At 38.1% G+C, this 23,444-nt stretch overlaps 1 protein-coding gene across 15 annotated transcripts in view; it reads right to left on the bottom strand.

Annotated features, from left to right (window-relative positions):
- PARD3 (par-3 family cell polarity regulator) overlaps nucleotides 1–23,444 on the bottom strand; it is a 458,414-nt gene that overhangs the window by 267,165 nt on the left and 167,805 nt on the right. For all 15 annotated transcript variants that reach the window (XM_065666724.1, XM_065666723.1, XM_065666722.1 and 12 more), the window contains exon 4: nucleotides 11,041–11,219. In XM_065666724.1, the coding sequence (XP_065522796.1) occupies nucleotides 11,041–11,219 (179 nt within the window). The remainder of the gene's footprint in view (nucleotides 1–11,040; nucleotides 11,220–23,444) is intronic.

Below are 23,444 nucleotides of genomic sequence, written 5' to 3' on the forward strand. Positions count from 1 at the left end.
TGTTCATAAATGCAGAAGTATACACACATACCCATTTTCTATGGCGTCTGAAGGTCTAGTGAACAGATTCCTGGATTTTTTTTTAGTTGATTGGTTGTGGGGTTTCTTTAACTAGATGTTAAGACTGTCCTGGGTTCAGCAGTAGCAGTCATTTTTCTCCTTCTCAGTAGCCAGTGCAGTGCTGTGTTTTGGCTTCAGTCTTTGATAACACACCAATGTTTTTAGTTGTTGCTAAGTAATGCTCTCCTTGATGAAGGGCTTTTCAGTCTCATGCTCTGCCACTGAGGAGGGGCATAAAAAGCTGCCAGGAAGCAGAGCCAGGACACCTGACCCAAACTAGCCAAAGGGATATTCCATACCACAGCACATCATGCCCAGTATATAAACTGAAGGGAGTCACCTGGAAGGCCCAGATTGCTGCTGGGATCAGGCTGGGTATCAGTCAGCAGGTGGTGAGCAAATATATTGTGCATCACCTGTGTTTATTGGGGTTTTTTCCCTTTTCCCTTTTAGCTTTATATTCTCTTTCCTTGTTATTTCCCTTACCGTTATTACTATTAGTGGTAGTAGTTTTATATGGTACCTTAGTTACTGCACTCTTCTTATCTCAACCTGTGGGATTTGCATTCTTTCTATTCCCCTCCCCATCCTGCCCAGAGGAGAGGGGGCAATGTGTGTGCACGTGTGCGTGTGTGTGAGTGAATGGCTGCATGTTGCTGAGTTACTGGCTGGGCTTAAATCATGACAAGACAAATAAATTAGGGATAAGACCAACTGGACGCCTATTCCTCATATAAAACTAATTTTTTTTTTTTTTTAAAGAGGATAAAGGATGCACGAATAATGTCTATTTTACAGGGAAAATACACATGGGCAATTAATTAACCCAGCAGGTGAGAATAAATGGAAAATCCCCTCGGTAAAAAAAGAACACCTTCTTACACAGAGGTCAGATTTGGAACTGTTCTCTCTGTTCAACAGCAGCTTTTTAACAAGAAAGAGTACCAAATTTCAACAGTTTACCTGGAAATCAATTGTACTGGTCACTCTTTATAAATACCCATCTCTCTTAGGAAAATGACACCACTGCTTCGGCAAGCTTCCTTTTCCCCTCAGTAGATTCATTTTACTTTATCATTCTACAGTTTCAGGTCACAGTTTGCTTTCTTCTGAGGTATATTGAAGAACATGATCCCAACAGCCACAATAATCCAGATACAGGACAGCCATGTAACACGTATAAGAAGGAACAGTATCCAGTCACCAAATATTTGGATTCTCTGCTCCTAAGCCATTCTCCTAGCAGTAAAGTAAAAGCCAACTTCCACATTAAGGAATTACCGCAGCTTTGTGCCTCCTCTCAGCTCTGACCCAGAATATGGGTCGTTTCCAGCAACTTGTACAAACTGTCTTAGGATGCAGAAGATGCAAATCTAATAGTCTAATAAAGAATTTGAGTGCCCTATTTATGACAAAAGTAGATAAGAAGAATCATCACTCTGTAGTCCTTCCAACATTTTCAGAAAGACTTGTCTTTAGAAATGACCCTCTTTATAGCTCCGAAAGTGGAATTAATGTATTATGCATGGACAATAGCTCATTAAAAAAGCAATTGAAAAGCCAGTGTCCTGCTTAAGTTCTATCACCTTATGCTAAGAAACTTCCAGAGTTGTCCAATTCCAATTCAAATATACTATGTTCTCCGATATTCTCTCTGATTGACAAGCAAGGCCTGACCTTAGAAAAGCAATAACTAGGGGGCAGTTTTCAGTGCATGCTGTGTTATATATAAATATTTAGTGTCAAAGAACATGGGCTAAATTAAGAGTAAATAAAAAAAAAATGAGACTGCCTATCCAAAACATTCTGTTGACCTCTCTTGTTTACAAAGGAGAAATCAAAAATGTCATGATCTTTGCACGTATGCATGCAAAGCCAGAAATTACAAGGCAGAGTATATCGTTATTTCTCAGACTGAGGGACAGGAAAGAAGCTGCTTCTTTCATTCACTCTTATTAATTTCAAAATAAAACAAGAGATAATGCAAAACAAGCCAAGTAACATACAGCCCTTGATATTCCGTATGTATAATTCAAAAGCTGGATTTTATTTCTGTAAGCTTAACTAAAAAGGCTTTCTATAGTTTTAAAAGAAAAATAAATTAACCAGTTCACTTAGAAGGTTATGAAGCTACAGTACTGATTCCTCTACACATTATACTTAGACATCAGTTTCCCCTTCCACTACTTTTCACTAAATTGAAATACGTGGTTTTTTCTGCACCTCTTTTGAGGTCTCTAAAAAGTTTCTGCATCTATCCAGATTCATATATGGATCTATATGGCTTTGTGTTTAAATGCAATAGTATAATTATGCACAATACTGCCACTTTCACCAGATGTATGCTTTTGTAGCCAAATTTCAAATTGCTTCATGTTCAGTTTGGATTTAGATGAAATACAATTTGTAAACTTGGGGGGGTTTATTTTAAATGTCGACATCCCTTTATTTGATTCCTTGTGAGAGCCAAGAGATTAATTTGCAGGAGGGAAAAAAAGCTGATAATTAATTTTGAATGCTCTGAAGATCAGATTTAACAAATAGAATGTTAATACTAAATATATCTGGGAAGCTAAGGAAAGCAGAAACAATGGGGTACAGGAAACTTCACAAGGATCTTATATTTAGATCTTTAAATTAATAATATCTTATAAACCACCAGGAGAACTCATTTAAGTGTTGGGTATATGCTTTCAGATAGCCATAGCTCTAAAATTGTGCAAGTGGCTGTTTATACATTCAGAAACTTACATCTGCAGTGATGAAATGAAGAAAGGAGGCCAGGGCATAAGGAAACCATTCTGCCTTCTTGGGCTAACTAAACATCTCCACCCTTCCCCTGTTTCTTCGTTACTTTGACAAGCATAGAGAAGAGCAGTGATTTAAGGTCAGAAGCACAAAGGCACGCCCCAAACCCATGGCAAGCGGCTGTGCATTCATGTGCTGCCAGCCAGCCACTTGTCCCCTCTGTCAGTCCTTACCCAAACCACTGCCTGCCTCCATATATAACAGTGCAGACAGGGAACCCTACAAGGCTCCCAGCACAGCATACATCACCCCATCCCACCTGCAAACTCATTTCAGACCTTGGCCAGAATCCCTCCTGCAGCCTTTGGGAAAAGACCCAAATTGGTACCAGACAGGTGGCTTGTAGCAGCTTGTTTTCCTTTTATCTAAAGTTTACAGCAGAACAGTCACCTTCGGCTCCTTGCAGTCTCATGGGCCTTTCGCACACTGAACAGCTTCCCATCATGCTCCATCTTATGGTTTTAGCTTTTATCCAGATTTCTTTTATTTCATGTGCTCATCAGGCAATGCTTTTAAGTTGGATATCTGTATACAGGAGCTGAAGAGCTCATTTATAGAGACAATAAAACTGGGCGGTAGCACAGAATGATCACCGCTTTTCCACCAGGCTGTGAAACAAAACCAAGCTAAGTGACATCTGTTTCAGCTGCAAATTTAGTCATAACAGAAATAAAACTAGACGGCGACTAGGTGTTTCTGGTTTGAAATTCTGTATTTAATGGAGCTGAATTTCCCCACTAACGAAAGCTCACCACCTTCTCCCCAGCCGCTCTTCATACAGGTTAGATCCACATATGGATCTGCATTTTATTCTGAGACTACGTTGCCTGGATGTCTTTCCTTGCCTTATTGTGTAACTTACATTCATTGCAAGATGTAAAATACAAGTACAGCAAAAAAGGCTGAAATAATTGCCATTTAGACCGTGCAGACTCATGTCAGAACACTCTAGGGAAGGCACAGACTGAAACATGGACTGTACTTTAAATTTGTTTTTCTTCCTAGCCACACATTCAGCCAAATTCCAAGCGTGCTTTGCACCAAGACACAACCTTGATAATATGAAAACAAGACAGACAAATATTTAAATCTGCAGAAGCTCTTGAACCACAAGTGTTTCTGTAAATGCATGGTTGTGTGTTACAACTAAATAGATGAAAGAAGGTAAAAATGCAGATCCAACTATTTCCAGTGAAAATACATTTTTAAACTAAAAATAAAATCACTAAACCTGAACATCCAACTTTTTCTTTTCCAATTTTCTTTTTTTTTTTTTTTTTTGCTTAATTTAATTTAAACCTGCTCTTTCAAACCCAGAGTTTTTCACCCTCAAACCCAGGGAGAACTGCAAGAACATAAAAAAAAAATAATGAAAGAAATTGAGATGAGCATTTAAATATGGGAATTTGCAAAGTACACATTCACTTGGATGAATGGCAGAGGAAAAGTCAGCAATTTGTTAGAATTTCAACTTATTACATATAATATACTTGAGAACTTTTTTTTCAGTGTAGCCTTCATCATCTCTCAGAGGGAGGTGTTGTACACTGTCTTTACTGAAGTGAAAGACAAACAACCTCGGCACATTCTACCACTCCTTTATCACCACTAGGGACTTACTCATCCAGAACTTCGCTGGCACTCCCAGTTCATGATACAGCACCACATCGCCTCACCTATGGATCAGACATTGCTCATCCAGACATTGCTCACCTATCACACAGAGCAATGTGATAGCACGACACTGGGAGAAAAATATGCATTCCTTCTGCACTACTGATGGAGAACAAAGATTGAGAGCGATCCACAGAATTCCTCAGCCTCTGCGCAGAAGTGGTAAAAAAGCCATCAGCTCCCAGCTCTCTCTAGTATCTTGCACTAATGATCTGTTGCTTCTGGAGGACAGAGAGGAAATTTGATAGATGAGCTTCAACAGATGAACAACTCAGAGCAAAAAGATAAAACAACAGAAGAGATGAAGAAAATCACACCTTCACTTTGGATTCATTGGTTTTGTTGTTGGCTTTTCCCCTGCTTCTTAACACTTTCGGTCAACACTGACTTTTGGATGCAAACAGTTGTATCCTGTCCGTGTGTACAGTACTCAGCAAACGTATTAGCACAGCATCAAGTGATGGATATTGGCTGTTATCTCTTCATGCACTAGGGAAGGATTTTTCACTTTGGACCTCTCATTCCCAACCTGCTGCTGATGTTAAGAAATACTGTATTTGTTTTCACATTTTGAAAGTCAAGAATTTTGAGTTCTTTCACAGAGATTTTATTTTTTATTGCACTGAAGTTGCACTGCTGAAGAAAGTCAGACTCTCCTGCACGATACCCAGTGAAAGCACAAGAAGAAATAAGCATATAAAGAAATACAAGTTATACTATCAAAACACAAGAAACAGCTTTCTTACTATTAGGGTGAACAAACACTAGAAGAGGTTGCCCAGAAAGGTTGAGCAGCCTCTGTCATTGGAGATATACATACTCAAAACCCAGCTGGACACAGACCTGAGTAACCTGCTCTCATTGACCCTGCTTTGACCAGAAAGGTTGGACTAGATGCCCTCCAGAGGTACCTTTTAACCTCAGCTGTTCTGTGATTCCAGGAAAGTCATGAATTTTACACACTACCCAGGACAAAAATGACAAATATGATTTTTATTTTATATTGTGCTCTGTTTGGGTATGATTCCTGTACACTATTTCATCATCACATGACAACCTGCCAGCAGTGAGTTACTATTACAAAGAAACTGATGTATGTAAATTTGCGGGTTTAAATTTTCATTAAGCTATCTCTTATAACAACATTTTCTGCATTAAACACTCTGTTTCGTCACCTGTGGCTAACACACTCTCATTCCCCCTTCCTCTCAGTCTACATGAAATTACATCTGAAATGACAAAAATTGTGACTGTCTCACTGAAAAAGGCCCTGCTTCAATAAACCTGGATGAAGAAATATTCATGGCTACTGAATCCTTCAGAACTTCTGTTTAAAACAGTGCATTTTTATTTTGAAAGCAGAAAGCTGCATTCATTATGTGGGAGGGTTTAAAACCTATCACGACAAAGTTGCCAGGCTCTTTGCATTTACCATGTACTTCTCCTTAGCTGATTCTGTTGTATTACACCACTTTAACAACATTGTTCATCTGGTACATGCTACTTCCCTTTTGCAGGAGTACAAACCAGACGCTCCCAAGAAATATTGGAAACACTTCAGTCTCTTGTTCCCAGAATGATGCTCATCCTTTTAGTCCAGTCCTCCCTCATCAATTTAATTGATTTACACCGTGCAATTCAGACTCCCAGGCTGTAAAATGACACTAATACACAGAGTTATAATACAGGGCTCTACAATCCTCTGAATTACAATCTATTGAAACACCATGCCATGGTGACAGTGACAAAGCAAACTTCACTAAGCTGTATTTAAATAGACTCAAGTCTAAACTAAACTAATTTTCACTTTAAATTTGAATTTGACACTGACACACCATTATTGTTGAAGCTTTTAATATAATTTTATATGTACTTTTCTCCTATCTAGATATATTTCATTAGAGAAGTATTTTTTCATCCTGTTTACAAAGAGGGTTAGAAAGCATTGTGTCTTTCACATAAATATAAAACCCTACAATCCAGCAATTTTGTACTCATCAGTCTCCACCCATAGGAACAGCAAAATACCTGCAAGAAGAGTTTTGCTCTTCACAGGTAAGGGATTTGACACTAGATGAGGCTTAGGTCACTCCCATGCAGTTTCAAATTCTTCCTCTGCAGTTTACAAAGCCTAAAAAGACCAGGTTTCCAAGTAGGAAGAAAGCATACCCTAAGAATAGTTATTCCTACATGGCATGTCTATTTTCAACCTGAAAATACATATATGGGTGAGCGTATTTAAGAACAAACAAGGAAAAAACATGGCTGCTGACTAAATGAAAAAGGCAAAAAGAGAAGGAAAAAAAAAATTAAAAATGATGTGCCAAGTACGCTCAGCCACGTGTTTGCTGTTGCTGATCCACCCCGCAGAGCACGTTGCGTGCCATTTGCTTTGCTCCAGGTGGGTGAACCCAGGAATGAGAGGCACAGAAGCCCATGCACAATCTTTTTTCCCTTTCATTGCTCTCTTTTGAGCTCTCGTTCTTACTATACATTGTCGCTTTATTCTATTGTACTGATGCTGTTATCTCTGATGCAGCAATATATGAATCAAATTCAGAGAAGTCACGATGGAAAGTTTTTCATAAACTGGACAGCCATGGCATATCCCCGTATTAAGCAAGGCAGATTAACTAGATAAGCTTTGTGTCTTTCAGAGAAGCAGGATCAAAGCAGATAACTAATTTGTAATGATATACAATTCATCAACACAAACGGAGATGCAAATTAAAAAAAAAACACTGAAAATATATGGGATAACTAATTTACAGTTATTATAAAATGCAACATATCTGGGTGGCTGTCTTTATATTCTTCCAATACAATAATACAAACATCTAAGGGAAAAGAAGGGTAATTTTCATTAATGCAGCTCACACCTATTAAGGGCAGCTAGTTATGCCAATCGGCTTTGGTACTTTCATTAAAAATGTGATTCAAATTAAGACTATCAAAAAAACATTTTACTGCAGTGGAAAAAAAGCACACACGATATGCTTCAGTTGCATACAATCTGTTCAGCTGTACGGTTCAACACAATTCAAACAAAATTACAGCTTGCAAACCAGGTATTACTGCAGGCCTTCGAGAAGGTATTTTTACTTTGAGATTTCTCCTTGTTTCATTAGAATGGCTTAAGGAAGCAAAAGAGGATTAAGTCAAGCCACGAGTCACCAGGTAATACAGATACATCTCTCATACACACAAAAGTATCTGAAAGTGATTTTAATATTCAGTCTAAGAAAAATACCAATAAGTGAATTTGCCTATTAAAACTGCTGTTAATCACGAGCCAATTTGGTGAATACTTGCACAGATGAGGAGACCTAATCATTTGGCTGAGACCACTCATGGGAAGGATACAGAAGGACAAGGTCAGGAGTTACTTAGCTGAATACAGTTAACAACATTACGATAACTTGTAAATAATCAATAATAAGTACTTTGGGACACAGAACATCTGGTTTCAAGTTGCTCTTACAAGTTAGTAACACAGAAACCAGAAATTACTGAGATTTCAATTCTAAGGAAACAGAGTGTATTGTGATATCCTGACAGTAGATATGACGTTTCCTTATGATGAGATGATATGAAAGATGGATGACAGATCACATCCAGTTTAGTGCAAGGGTTTCATACCTAAACATCCTACTTACTGTAGTAGAAATGCAGCTCAAGCTCAACACACTTTCAAATCCTTGCAAGACTTACTCAGGCCTCTTCATACCAAACTCTGTCCTTCTCTGATCATTTTCTTCTTTTCCTCATGTCCTGCTTCATCTACCCTAATAACTATAAGTATCACTACAGTTTCTTCGACAGGATCCTTCAAACATCTCACAATTTTCCCCCTCCCCAGTGCCCTTTTCCCTTTCTGTTTGCCCAGAAGTACTGGCATATGTCCTGGCTCCTCACAGCCTTTGGTGCATGGCAGCACTCCCACCCCTCATTTCATCTCAAGTTGGGCATCTGCCCATTTTCCTGCCATTCCAAATTCTTCTTATCCAAAATGAAACAAATACCAATAAGGAGTCTTCTCTCACTTGCCCCCAAGAAACAAATCCCTTCTGCCAGATACATGCAGTTTCCGTTTGCTAATTCTTCCAAAAATTGGAAAGGGTTTTTACCTGTCAATTATTTCTCTTTAGAGGTGACGGGCTGAAAGCAATGTCACTTCTTAGAGTCAGTAGGTGGATGAAGCTTTTGGCAACACTCCCAGAAACCCTTTTCTTGTTTCTGCAAGATACTGCTGGGGCAAAGTTGCTAATCTACAACTGTGCTGCAAATCTCAGCCCAAGAACATATGTTCTTGTGCTGTCAAGAAAGAGAACTGCAGTGAAAACATTACATAGTGCCAACCGCCCACAAAGATATATGGGTGCTCAAGCCCAATGCACTGAGCAGAAAATTAAGATTGTTCTTGTCGCTTTGCTTGAAACGTCTGTGTCATCTATAATCAACGAAACAGTCTGGAACAAAGCACAGCCATCTCCTTTTGTTATTTGAGTAGCTGAAGAAAATAACGTAAGAAAAGTAGTGAGGACTTGATACAGTCCAAATAACCAAAAAACATTTGTAAAAATGCAGTGTTAATACTTTGATAAATGATTGCTGACAGATACTTCAAAAATGCACGTTTTAGAATACTACTACAAATGAAATTGCTGATACTATTTGGAAAGAAGAGGAGAATTCTTAATATCCATTCCTAAGAGAAATAGGATTCACTATAAAATCTTGATTTGCATGAAGAAAACAAGATGCTGGAAACCTGAAAAACCAGTCTAGCACAAATGAACTTGAGATTAATTAATAACATATATTGCACAAGCAATTATTATTTAATTCCAGTTATCTATTAAAAATAGTGCACTAAGTGATCTCCTCTATTCAAAGGATAGATGGATAGAGCGTGCAAAAATGGTAAAAGAAATTATCAGTATCTATTGTACTAACTAACCTATATTGATTCTTTTCCATCTCTTTGATTTAATGTTCTCTTGTGCCTTGCCTCCCATCGCTACATGAGATCACATGCATTCCCTTCCACTTTGGTCACCATGCTCCAGTAGACATGAAATATTTTCATGAAAATCAAGAGTAAGTACATGCTGAACAGCTAATGATGCAAAAAGACGAGTGTGAAAGATTTGCTGCTGTTCAATTCTCTCCAATTTCTCCTAACTTCAGACACTCAAAAGAAATCTGATTATGCTATGTATGGCCCTTCATATCTATGCTTGTGGAGTAATGAAGTGCAGTCTCATTAGGATTTCAGAAAAATTAACTGAAAATGTTAATACTTCAAACGGATTATATTATCATTTTTACTCTCCAAATCAGAATACTATAAAAGATATTTTTCAAAACAACATGCAATTCTGTGCCACATCAGTACAAGTAACAGAAAATACACCATTACCTACCTGAAATCCTGATAAGCAGAGACCTAACAATACCATGTTAAACTGACACCTCTGTAAGAACGTGGACCTCAGTGCCTAGAAGTACTGTGTTTTTATAGATGTTTTTGAAATTACCAAAAGACCACTGAAGATAGTTGAGTTCATTAGCAGCATGTAAAAACTTCTTTATTTGGGGTGTGAGTCCTGGATGCAGAGTCTTAGTCTGTGTTAATACCACACAGAATTAATAGCATTAAAGAAAAAAAATTAAATAGCTGTAATAAACTGCATATTTTCCAAGAGGAATTTGTGCTGCGCAGTCAGAATGGGAACCAAAAGTGCAACTTTCTTCAAAAATTACTCATTTCTATTGGAACATATACATATGCTTTTCCTTTTAAGTCTGTCACAAGTTACCATCACAATTATGGGCAATGTCAGGGGCTGTACAAAAGATAATGTTTCTTCCATTTTAACAATGCACGGAGAAGAGAGCTTCCTGCTGACTTCTTGAGCTAATAGTATAATATACGAAGAGATACTGAAATCATATCTTAAAAATGAAGGAAAAAAAGGCTTATTTTACATTTCACTGTTTTAGTATTAAGAATGTTATCAAGAAGAGAGAGCATTTGCAATTTGTATTTTGTATTACTTGACTAGCTCCTCAAAAGTAAAAACTGGCAATGCTGTGTCAGAAAGACCAGACCAGCTGGCATGCAAATTATTCATTGACATTAGGACTTCTATGGAGATCAGAAAAATCATTACAGGCATGCCCTTTTTGCATTCAAAGAATATGTGTGACAGCAGTTAGGCCCTGCTTTGCAGAGTAATGAGCAATCAGAGCTTCAACTACAGTTAATGACAAAAAATCAAGTTTTTGGAGTCCCTGCTGTGGGCATCACCGAGAGTTTCCAAAGGGCAAGATACATATGAAACTAAAAACACTCCTCATATAATGATGGAGTTTGGTGGACAAGGTCAGAAAACGCAAGTTTAAATGAAGAGCAGGTGAGAGAAGAATTAAATAACAATTCTAGATTCATGAGCTTTCGTCACTTATTGGATAAAGAGTGGTAAAGAAATATACCTTTCTTTCATGAGCACTGGGTACGCCAGGGTTGTTCTGCTTGAGAAAGCCTGCTGTTGTGGACCACCTTGTAGGGTTTTTCCGTGAAGGCTCTTCTGAAGAAAAATTTGTGTCACTTACAGAGGTTGAGAGGCCAATCAGTGCAGGGTCACTACTACGTCGGACATGAAGAGGCATATCTGAAGGATAAAACAGACAGTAAATAAACACTGACTAGATTTAAAATGTTTTTCACATAGGAAAAATATTTTTTCAAGCTCTGGATGGGTGGTTTTGACCACATGTGGTTTCACAGAGTAAGGAATTACAGACCTCAGCACAGCTTCTCAAGGACAAGACCTGTTTCCTCAAAACCACAGCCTTGCCGCTTGACCACAGGAGGAGAAAATGAGGGCAAAACCTCAGCTCTTTGAACCTACCACAGCTTGCTGGTTTCCTAAGTATAAACACAGCCTTGCTACTATCTGTGGGTTGTGTAAAATTAAAAACCAGCATAAGCTTGAACAACTAAGAGGCTAAGGTGATTTACAGGTATTTTAAGCAGCAAGCAGCCAAACGCCTGAAGTCAACAACCTGGTAACAAAGAACTGGACTAGGATGACTGCCCATGGCAGGTGGGTTGGAACTAGATGATCTTAAGGTCCTTTCCAACTCTAACTATTCTATGGTTCTATGACTTTTCCACCACTGCACTGCCACAGCTACAGCACGGTCAATGCCAACACAACATACAGCAAGAAGCTGCCTCTCTGCAGCAAAAGGCAGCCCCCTCGACTTCTAAAATATACTCTCCATTTCTTCCTCAAAACTTACTGAACTGACTGTTTTCTATTCTGCATTCTTACTTTGCCTCTTCCTGACAGCTGAAACAAGACATGTGCTGATTTACCTTGATTCCCTTAGCCTTCCAGCTGGCATGACTGACAGAAGAAAAATATTTTATTAGTAATAAACAATGCAGCAGGCAGGTAGACTGCTTGGAAAGAGATAGGGTTTTTTAATATATGTAGAGGTCAAATCCATTCTGGAAAGTTTGATGGCATATTACAGTTAGTTTCGCTTGAAATACAACTTAATTTTTTCCAATTTCATTTATTATCCTACAACAAGTATCCACACATCTATCGTCCCTTTGAACAAACAGACTGCCTGTATTTGTGACCTCTTGGCACTCTCCCACTCAGCATCAGAATGGAGGGGACGTGATTTATCAGTTGTATTTCTCTTTAATGCTGCACTGGGAACCTTGAACGCAAAGTGGAAAAGGAAAAGGTGAAAACTATGGCACTAAGCAGCAGAACCAGTGGCAAAGGCACGATGGGCAACAGCTGAGAATGAAAAACAGGACTATAATGGTTTGATGAAATGGTTCCCAAGGAAGACGAAGGTGCACGTCTCACAATACCAGCAGGAAAACACAATGAGGGGATTTTGTTAAATGACTGGTCTTAAGTTTTACAATATATTTATGTTAATGCTAAGTATAATAATATTAAAGATTCTTATTTTGCATGGCATTGTAAAGACACTGAGAAATAGTAAGTCATGCTACACAAAGAAAACATGTGAGGCGCTTTTTCATCAACAGGACTAGGGCTGCTGAGATATGCACAAGTGTTAACATGACCAAACACCAAAAGTCACTCTATTTTATCCCCATTCTGATGAACAAGAATAACAAAGAGTTAATGCATGTTTTTCCATCACATTTGTAGCATTTCTCTTTCCTTTGAAAAAACAAATATACTTTTTTTTCATTTTCATACCAAAGATATTCACAAGAGTAATTTCCAGCAAATAAAATTTTTCTTTTATAACTTATGTGTACACGTATTTATACAGATACATATGTATATACATGTGTGTATAACGGAACTAGAAGTAATTAAAAGAATATTTTGGGAAAGATCACTTTAATTATGCAGAAAAGTATTTCTGGTCTGAGTCAACTCTACTGAGATTCTGATTACTCAGTATATACTCATAAATGCATAATAGAGGGTTTTTCTTTGATTGCCTTGTCTTCAACTACTTCAAGTTTCATGAAGCAGCTGAAGGTAAAGCCTCTCATTTCCCCCTAGATGACAAACATAATAACAGTGCACTATCAAATCACAAGAGATCTCTGTAACAAAGGTGGCACAGCTGCAGTCCCAGCACCAGCCCCACAGCGCGTAATGAAGTGACCCATTAACAGCAGTGTCTGTGCTGCTGGCGTAGCCCCGAACATACACTCTCATTTATTAGATTGGCCTGAGAAAGAAAGTGGTTCTGTCGTATGTAGTGCCACTTAAGAAAAGTACCAATCTATATTTGTTCCAAGCAGCAGCCCGTGCATATTATCCTGTTTGCTTCAGCTACCCACCCTACAACAGAGAATTACAATTTTCAAACATGAGTTCACTTGCTCCTTATGCTCGTGCATCTATATATAAGCATGGCGATAGCAAAATGTTCTTGTAGCTTTACACTTTTTCTTCAAACTGCTTGACAAAACAAAAGTTCAGTTGGGTGAACTTCTGTACAAGATAAGCTGAATTGCCAAAAAAGAAAGAAAGAAATAAACTGGAACACAGGTCTGCACTTCTGGAGAGAAGCATGCAGTCGTCACTACCTTGCCTTCTGCCTTGGAGTGAAAACCTGATAATTTGCACCACGGAAAGCAGTAAAGAGTTTTCACAATACTGGAAGTTAATTATGCAATGGAATTCCCAAATGTTAATATGCTCCAGAGAAAACATTAACATGAGAAGTTTCTCTACAAAAATCTATTCACTGATGAGCCACATTTAATATGCCCCAGCTCGTTTTAGTGAGCTTTGTTATTGAGACACTGTCAGATATTTACTGAACATCCCTGCAAACCTTAAAAAATAAGGTATTTTGACACATAAAGATACAATGTGATCAATTTTAATCTCTCCATCTCTATATGAAAATGGTTACATAGATAAGTGATCTACATTACTAAACAAACCTCACAATAAAGAGAATTATAAAAGACAATAACTTCGGTGTGTTGGATTTATGTATTTCCCAGTTAAACTAGAAGTTTAAATATATAGTAATTATTTTATTTTTTGCTGGAATGGGACAAGTTCATGACGCTAATGCTAGTGTACACTGCTTGGCAATGGTCAATACTACTTCAGGTATTAATCCAAGAATTAAATCTTGTTCACACTGTGTTAACCTCAAATCGTAAATACAATCTTCAGCATCCCTCTCTCCAATTCTATTCCTAGAGACTGTTCTAAATAGGTTTTGATATTCTCCATTAAAATAACAACATAAAAGAATTCACTGAAGAGATTCTTCTAATGTATTGTTGGTTACAATCTTCTGGTTTACCTGAATTTATAGATTTGAAGAGGATATACTTTGAAGTATTAAAAGGAAAATCAAAGGAAAGGAACTTAATAATTAAACCGCAAGATGAAGTACGCATGGGACCGATGCAATGTCACTGATTCCAGGATGATGGCTGATACCGTTTGAAGTCTGTGGTTTCTTTGAAGAGTGAATAAAACAGCAATGAACTCTAATCACAAGGCTTCAAATTCTCTGTGGCACTAATGCACTGTAAATATTGATTTGCTTCTGCAGCTAAGGTGCCTTCTAAATAAGCGCTTGAAACGGTAAATCTAATAATGAATTACAGGAAGTTTTAAAAGTCTACGAATTAAGGAAAAATTAAATTAAAAATCATGAAAGTTACCACTAGCTCAGTTTTTGAGCCACATTCAAGGAACTCAGGTATTCAACCACAAGTCCAACACTCTAACTCCAGGAAGAATTATGTGTGACATATGTGAATCCCATTAAATTATGTATACAGCCACAGTTCTGCTACAAAATGTTTATTTGTAGGATAAATCCAAGCTGGATAACAAAATGTTCACATTCATAATCATGAAATTCTGAATGGAAGTCTGATTTTATTAAAAGCAAAAGCAGTTTCACTATAAATTATAAAAACAGCCAATACACTTTTAAAGCCATCTTTAAATGTTAGGAACACAGAGTTGTACCTTTCCTTTCTGCCGGCAATTCCATTTTTATTTTGAAAGGATCATCACCTTCTCTGATTTTCAAATACGCTCACGAGCAAAAGCATTTTTGGATCTGGCAAATTTCATCCATAAAGCTGAATATGTCATCTTACATGCAGGCATTCAGCAGAAAAGCTTGTGCTCTCTCACAGCAGACCTAATATATACCTTCCCATAACAATTTCCTCTCAGATGGCAGCTTGAAGGGCTTGACTAGAAAAATAGATACCTGTATTTATACAGCATAGCCAAGAAAATTTTATTCTGTGAAGATTTCGACTAATGCTTCAGCTCCTCAGTGCCACTCACAGCTTGCACTATTTGTTGTACAGAGAATTTAAGGCTCCTCACACAGACAATCAGGCCCATGACTGGTGAGCAGACCTGAACAGGACTTATTTTTTCTTTCCACATGCTATTCTCTGAGAAAATGGTGATTCAGTAAAACCAAAAAAATCTGTGGGAAAGAGTAGCTTTCAACAAGAAGCTGCTCAGGTTAGACAAGAGTTCCTGAAAGCGAACACACAGGTATATATGTACATGAGAGTGTGCTGTGTACAAAAGACACAATTAGATCCTACCTCAGCATCAGGAAACCAGTCTGGGGATGGGAGACAAAGACTCAACAGTTTTACTGCCTGTGTCTCCCATCCACCTCATCATACCACTCAAATACTTGTCTACAGTCCAAGAGAAAGGCTGAATCAGGATCATCCTGGGGCTCAGGAAAGCAGGACTGCTTCTTTCAGCTTGACGTACTTGAAACTACAGGTTAAGACTTTGTCTATATTTAACTGAAATCTCTCTTTAAAAATATTTAGACTAGCCTTGAGTTTCACGCTCCAGCACAGCTCCCCAAGCTCTGGTTCTAATTTCAGTAGGTTCAGTTCAGCTCTTTGTTCCACTCAGTTAGACACAGCAAGAGCCAAACGTTCCTATGACCTTCGAAAACTCAAATCCCACAAATCCCTTTTCATTCTTGCAAACCTCCTGAGACAAGATGATGGTAACTTCCAAAGACTTCCACTGAGACTGTTGTGAACTGGACCACAGATAGAAGAAAAACAGTTGGAGACAAAAACCAGCTGATCGGGAACTTATCTACAAACTGCACTAAACCCTAGCAGCAGCTAATATAAGCCAGTACTTCTCTACAAGATTAATGAAATGGTGAGAATCAAATGTAGGAATCTTGAATTATAAAAAACATTAAAAACATTGGCAGTTTCAAGAGGTGAAGAAACTACTCTCTGGACAACTGTACTGCCTATCTTGCAGAAGCATCCACAGGCATTTGGAGATGCATGTCTAGATGGCTGTTGGAAGGGATGTAAAAGAGTAGCACTACAAAGCTACCAACAATTGCAGATCTTTTCAGAAAAACATTTTTGGTCATGACAGCAAAAGAGAAAGATATATATATACTACCAACTGTTACCTCATAGCCCAGAGCAGTATTTTTCTCTCCCCTAGAATCTATTCCAGTTTTAACTGATGATTATTTATTAAAACAATTTGTAGCATTTCCCAAAGTAAATGCTCTTTACTTGGTCAAAATCTTCAGAATTTTTTTCTTCTAAATTTCTACCATTTTCACTAAGTTTACCCTCCTGTTACTAGTTATCTCCCCTTCACTTATAAAACTATCTTTTACTTTCACATGTAACAGGCAACTACAGCATTTCTCTCCTAAGAGTCCTACACAACACATAACTTCACCCCTGCCTTCTTAATTCTCCATTGATGTTCATTTTTGTATATATTATTCTGCTCTTAACTTGCTCAGAAGACACCCAGAATAGTGTCTCTTACGAAATACCCTCAGGGCTGTCTTACAAGTAGCATTCTCCCTTTTTTTTGAACTTTGACACTGGTACATAGTCAACAATAACCACACTTGGGTATTTTATAGTCATGGTACCAATCCACAACATGCACAGAAATCCTAATTTTTTTTTTCTATAGCTTCACTTCAGCATCTTTGTCTTGATAATTGCAGTATATGTTCAGTTTAGATCAATATTCTTATACATTAGCTTCTATTTAATCAGAATGAATTAAATTGCTTTTTCCCCAGTATGTTTATTACATTTCTATTGGGTTATTTATCTTTCCCTCATTTGTATTATTCTCCTTCCCTAGTTTATCAACATCTGGAAATTTAATTAGCATACTGTCTGCAGTACTGTTCCTCCCAGATTTAAAGAGGTTAAATAAAACTAACAGGAATCCTCATGACACCCTGCTGGACAGCACTGTCTAGCTGGATTAAGATTACCTCCAACTTTTAAGTTTTCTGCACTGATTTTCAAACCATACTGAAGTGTTTATGATCACATTAACTTGGAATTTCCAACACACATTTCTATCAAATGCTTTAACATTTGCAAATAGTACATCAATTGTGCATCTTTCACCTACAAATGCCAACTGTCTAGTGTTCACGACTCTCCCGTTCAGAATTACAAGAAAGCTGAAGATGGCATAGTTTAAATAACTAGCATCTCTCTGCTTGAAAATACATTTATGCTTTAAAACATCAGCCTCTAAAATTAGTATCTCTACATTCAGAACGCTTGGTTTAATAACTAGACTGCCTTCCCTCTTACAGAGAAAAAAAAATAAATCATTAACTTCACACAATTCCAGATATTTATAATTACTTCATGTACAAACCCAACTGTTTTCAGTTATTCTTCCAGTGTTACATTTCAAACAACAGCTTATGTACTTCCTCACAGACATATTTCCAATGTTATCAAATATTGTTCTCTGCTTTATTTCTTTAGCTTTAAACCAGCACGTTTATAAGCATTCCCACATTAAAATCATGAGAAAGCACAATTACTCTCTTTTCCTCATACCACTATCTCATGCAGTTGGAGATCTCGCATGCAGGCAGCCACATCAGGAGCGGGGTGGAGGCTGTACCACTGCGCTAAGAATGTACAATGTGTTCTGGTAGATGAATGAGGCAGGCCATGGGATTTTTAGATTCTGCCTCCAAAATCTGACAGGTGTGCATATGTCCCTAACCATAACATAAACATACAGAAAATACACTTGTCTATTTCAGATGTACAAATAAAAACCCACTGCACGCTAGCACATGTTTATGAAATGCATGACACTGAATTAGCATGCCTATAATTAAAAAACTCATAGAAGAGTTAAGACCATCTCTGGAAGAATGGATGACAGTGAAATAAAAAACACAACCAAGGCACCAAAAAGTCACATTACAAAGAAAAAAGTCCTTCCTTAGCTTCTTAGTATTATTTTCAGTCTCTTTTAATAGAATCTAAGTTTTCCATTTTCTCAACCATGACTGCTCAATGACTTTGAAATTCAGAAATAAGAAAACATCAACCTGCCACAGTTATATTTTAATAATGAGATACTGTTAAATCCTTATCTTGAAAGGCCTTTAAAATAACAATCTTCCTTCTCTTTCTCTAATATCTTTTCTTCTTACTTTTGAATACTGAGATCCAGGAGGAAAAAGATGATTGCACCTTGAAACTCAATTCAGACGCTGACTTTAAAAGCTAATTAGAGAAAGAGCTTTAAAACCAGAATTAAAATTTAATTACCTGCACCCTCTTTGTCTTTCTCTGGCTTTTTTCTAAAATGCAAATACCTTTGTATGCCAAAAGAAAAGACAAAAATGTCACGTTACAAATGTTCTGCACATCTCTGTCAAAAAATTATGTTCCAGTATGTTTTAATGAGCTGCAGTCTCAGGTTTTGGGGGTACATTCTTCATGGATTTCCTTAAAACATGCTGGATTACTTCTTTACCTGCTTTCACACTACTGCTACAAACATAGGAAAGATGCCCTTCTAGTCCCCCAGATGTTGTGGTCTTTTTTGCAAAGTTTGCTCCTTACTTCTTCGAACAGTTGTTCTTCAACAATAGAAGATTCCTCAACTTACTGCTGCTGTAGTTTTTCTGCATACATCAAAGATCATGCCTTCCTAACAACACTCATTGATATTTAGTTATAATGAAGAGACTGTATTTTGCATCTTCATTCACAAGTCATTTTGCAGTGCTGGCAAGTGTCTGCAGTGACAGGATCGAATCCCTAGCTGCTTTGAGTTCATAATGCTTCGCTGATATAAGACAGAGGCAGGAAGCTGGCAGATAGTTTCCTTCCCACATTTTTGAAAAATCCCCTAAAACTGAATGGTAAAATTGCTCCTGTAGTGAATGTGATGCAATATATTGTATACTGCAATACTGTATATTGTATAAGGTATAAACGTTTTGGGTTAGTTCAGAAATACTCATTTCAAGGAAGAAGTCTGCAACTTCTCCTGAACAGAAGGGAAGATATATAGATGCAACAATAGGATTTAGATTGCAACTTGTAGAGCTCAGTTGGAAAGAAGTAGGAATGATAGTATGAGTATAAATAATACACGTTACAGTTATTTCATCAGAGAGTTTCAGCCAGACAAAACCTACTATGGTTGCAATATCACAACCCCCTTCTGGTCCCCAAGCCACCACTGTGCCTTTCTATGGGGAGGAAAAAGGGTGGATAGCAGTGACATTTGTCCGCAGCACCAGAAATATCTGGTTCAGAATTACTTCTCAATCTATATCCGTTTCAGACTTACACTAGAATAAACTTTCAACATCTGTTGCCAACAAAGCCTCGTATATCACTACATCACCTCACACGTGAGGTGGGAATTCCTATATGGATCATATCCAGATGCCAATGAGTTAAACATGCTTAATTGTAATTCCGCAGGTATGCATTCAATTAGCGAGGGATTTGTTATTACACAAGTCCTTACAAAACTGGTATGGGAATCTCTCATCTTCCCTACTCTTATAAAATCCTAATGCTGCATCTACTGGCTCATGAATTATTGTACTAATCAACTTTTCAAAGAGGAAACGGGCTGCACTGCCCAGAGGGCTGTAGAGCTTCCATGCTGCCCACCAGCATTGCCTCTGTGGCTCCTGCCCAGTTAAGGAATACCTACCCACTGGCCATTTCCTGGGCAAATGGCAAGGAAAGTAAAACCCTATGGCATTTCTGCTGGGTCTTAGAAGGGGAAGAAAAAATAAACTTCTACATTCTACATTAGTAAAGACATCACAATAGCATAAATGGACCAGTGTGTACACAGGGTAAAGGCAAATAATGGGTAGCAGCAGGGATGCTACTAGTATCTTAACAACGTGAACAGTGACCAAGTTATGTATGATGATTGTTTACCTCATTTATGTTTGAAACACTAAGGGAAGAGATGTATTTGCCAGTCATCAGATGAATACTCCACCTTCGAAAGTGTTTGGCTGTTAATCTGGCACGTGACATTTCTGTGGAAAACCTCCTCACCAGTGAGTGAGCACTGGGCACCTGGCCTCTGCTGCCCAAAGCTGGGGCCAGCACAGCCAGCTCCAGCCTTGCTCCACTGCAGAGAAGTACAGGAATTGTCAAAAACACAGTTGGGACTTTTCCTGAGATATAAAAATGATTGCTTACATCCAGCTCTCAGGCCACTGTCAGGATGAAGGAGGTAACGATTTCAGGTCATCAATACCTGGAGATCGATCTGGATCTGTGTTGCCCAAAATCCACATAGCTTTGTTACAGAAATTATTTAGACAGATTTTTAACTGCAGCATAACAGTTATAATAGCAAACAAAACTTAATTACACCACCACCCCTGGAGACATTCAAGGACAGGCTGGATGTGGTTCTGGGCAATCTGATCTAGTTGAAGATGTCCCTGCTCATTGCAGGGGGGTTGGACTAGATAAGCTTTGAAGGTTCCTTCCAACCCAAATTATCATTTGATTCTATGATTTAGAGTTTGAGGGAGGAGGGGTTTGTCAGAAATCATATGTGCATCCGTTTTCATAGCTATATACAGCAAAATAGCTATATACAGCAAAACTGAACTAAAAAAGAACGTGTGGGAAGGAACAGCCTCTATGCACTCTACCAAGTTTAAGACACAGCAAAATAGAAAATACAAGTAACATCTCCAAGATGTTAATAAGATAGACTGAACATAGTCCTGAACAACTATTAAGAAATACTAACAGCTTCTGCAATTTTAATGGCACTTGTCCTTGTTTCCATGACAGAAACATTTACTAGGATTATTAGAAACATGTTGATACATTCAGGAAACACGCTCTCATTTAAAGTGTTATCAAATCTCTGTGATTTAATGTTTTACTGAGCTTGTATCTGCCACTGATGACCTAGAAGAGTAAAAGATCTCAAGCAGAATTGGGAAAAGGCCACGTCACGCCACCCCATGTGCTCAAATAGACAATTTTTAGCAGAAGTCTTTTCTGCACGCAGGGACTAATATAGCTCAAAGGCAAAGCAGAGAGCATAAAGATCTCAAGAATATTGTTTTCTTCCATTCGGGTACAAGTATCAAGCTGAATCCCCACAGAAAAATCAAGTATTTGCGTGTCCAAGCAATGAGATGAAATGCCACCAACCTTCCTCATCCACAGGCAATGCACGGCAGCAGAACTGCCATGCCCATGACATGGAAGGGCAGATAGTGCAACTCTCTGAAGAAGACACAATGTTCTATATGACCTTTCATTGGAGGTAGGTCAGAGAATGGTCTGCGAAGCTGTGGAGTTTGGGGACTACACAAGCCTATCAACATCCAAACAAGCTCTTTCCAATTACATGAGTGGGAAATAAGAAGTTTCAGCTATCAGCACATGCTGAAATCGTCTCATTAACTCACAAGGTTAAAGATCATTTTCTGCAGAAAACTCCAGTGCTCCCAGTAGCCAAATAGGGAGGAAGACAATTTAGACTACTTAGTCTTAAGTTGTTCAGATAATGCCCACAATGGGACAAAAAAACAGAACATCTGTTGTTCTCCAAGGGGTGACAGACCAACAGACATCTTGAATTATTCTTCTTTACTAGAAACAGATTATAATAATAAACTATATTCCCTATTTATTTAAAACCATGCCTAATGAGCAGTAGGAAACTAGCTGCTGCTTGAAACATGTGAAGAAGTTCAGCTTTCCAGTCTATCTTACATGCACTTTCAAAAGTCCCTTACAACAACAGAAGCCTGAATTATTCTCTTCTGGAAATGCAGAAAAATTCTAAACCTTGGAAAAACTTAAGTTATATCTCTTAATTTATTTTGTTTTCCTCCATCTTCCCCCTATCCCTTTCTATCCTTCCTTTTACAACCCTGGAAACATGCAGTTACGCTGCATGCTTAACTATGTACCTCTCACTCTTTTTTAATTTCACATTGCCAAGGCAGAAGAGAGTCAAAAAATTATTCCTAAAAGTTCAAAACCAAGAATAAGCAAATAGAAAGAGCCTCAGCTGAAGGTCAAAAAAAAAGAAATCTCACTATATGAAAGACAGTTCATGGAATTTTGGATCAATGACTTTTCATGCCTGCGGTTGCCAATTTCCATTAGAATTTGTGATTGGTTCTAGCCCAGAGATGACGATCATCTTTCTTAGTGGAGAAACAGCTTTAGCCAGAACTAACAGAAGATATTTACTGAAATACTATGGTATATACTCCGTGCCAGAATTTGTCAGGTTCCCAGCAGCTAACTCTTCCAAGCTGTCTCCACACCACAAACCTCCCTCCTCGTCTCATCCTAGAATGTGCTACAACAATTTCAAATATGTACACACAGAAAGGGAACTGGAGAAATTTTAGTTTACAAAAATTATTAATATTTTAAAAAACTATAAAATCCACTATTAAAGAGTTTTCATTCTGTTTCATTCTTCAAAGGAGATTAATAAGGCATTTATTGTTCTGCAGCCCAAAATGTACTGAAACACTGAAGTGAGAAAAGGAGGGGACAGCTATCATATATTACTTGGTCCTCTCCCATTAGCATGAATAATTGGAGGCTGTTGCTTGAACATGAGAAATCCCAACATGTTCAAAGGAAATCAAAAGCCCTGGACGGGTTGTGCAGAAAATGCCCTGAAAGCAGCCAGTTGGATATCAGTAGTTTGCAAAACCCATCAAACACACTATTTTCCACAAAGCAACAGAAAATTGCTATTACAGCTGATCTAGCAACTGAATGCCTCCTTCTGCACCTGAATCCAGTTAAATTACTTGTGCTACTACCTTACTTTCTCTACGGCCTCCCTGTAGAAAGATAGAAGTTGTCAAAACCTCTGTGGAGGACAGACAGAAGAGAAACTGGGGAAGCAAAGGAACTTTAGTTCCTCAAGTCCATATAAGGCTATGGCCAGGGCTACTTGCATGTGGGTTGATGGACAAAGTACTGACTTCCCCAAGTGCCACACACCCAGGCACAGCCCCTGCGCCATCAAGGCTCAACAACCTCA

This window comes from Lathamus discolor, chromosome 2 (assembly GCF_037157495.1).
Source record: "Lathamus discolor isolate bLatDis1 chromosome 2, bLatDis1.hap1, whole genome shotgun sequence".
Classification (NCBI taxonomy): domain Eukaryota; kingdom Metazoa; phylum Chordata; class Aves; order Psittaciformes; family Psittacidae; genus Lathamus; species Lathamus discolor.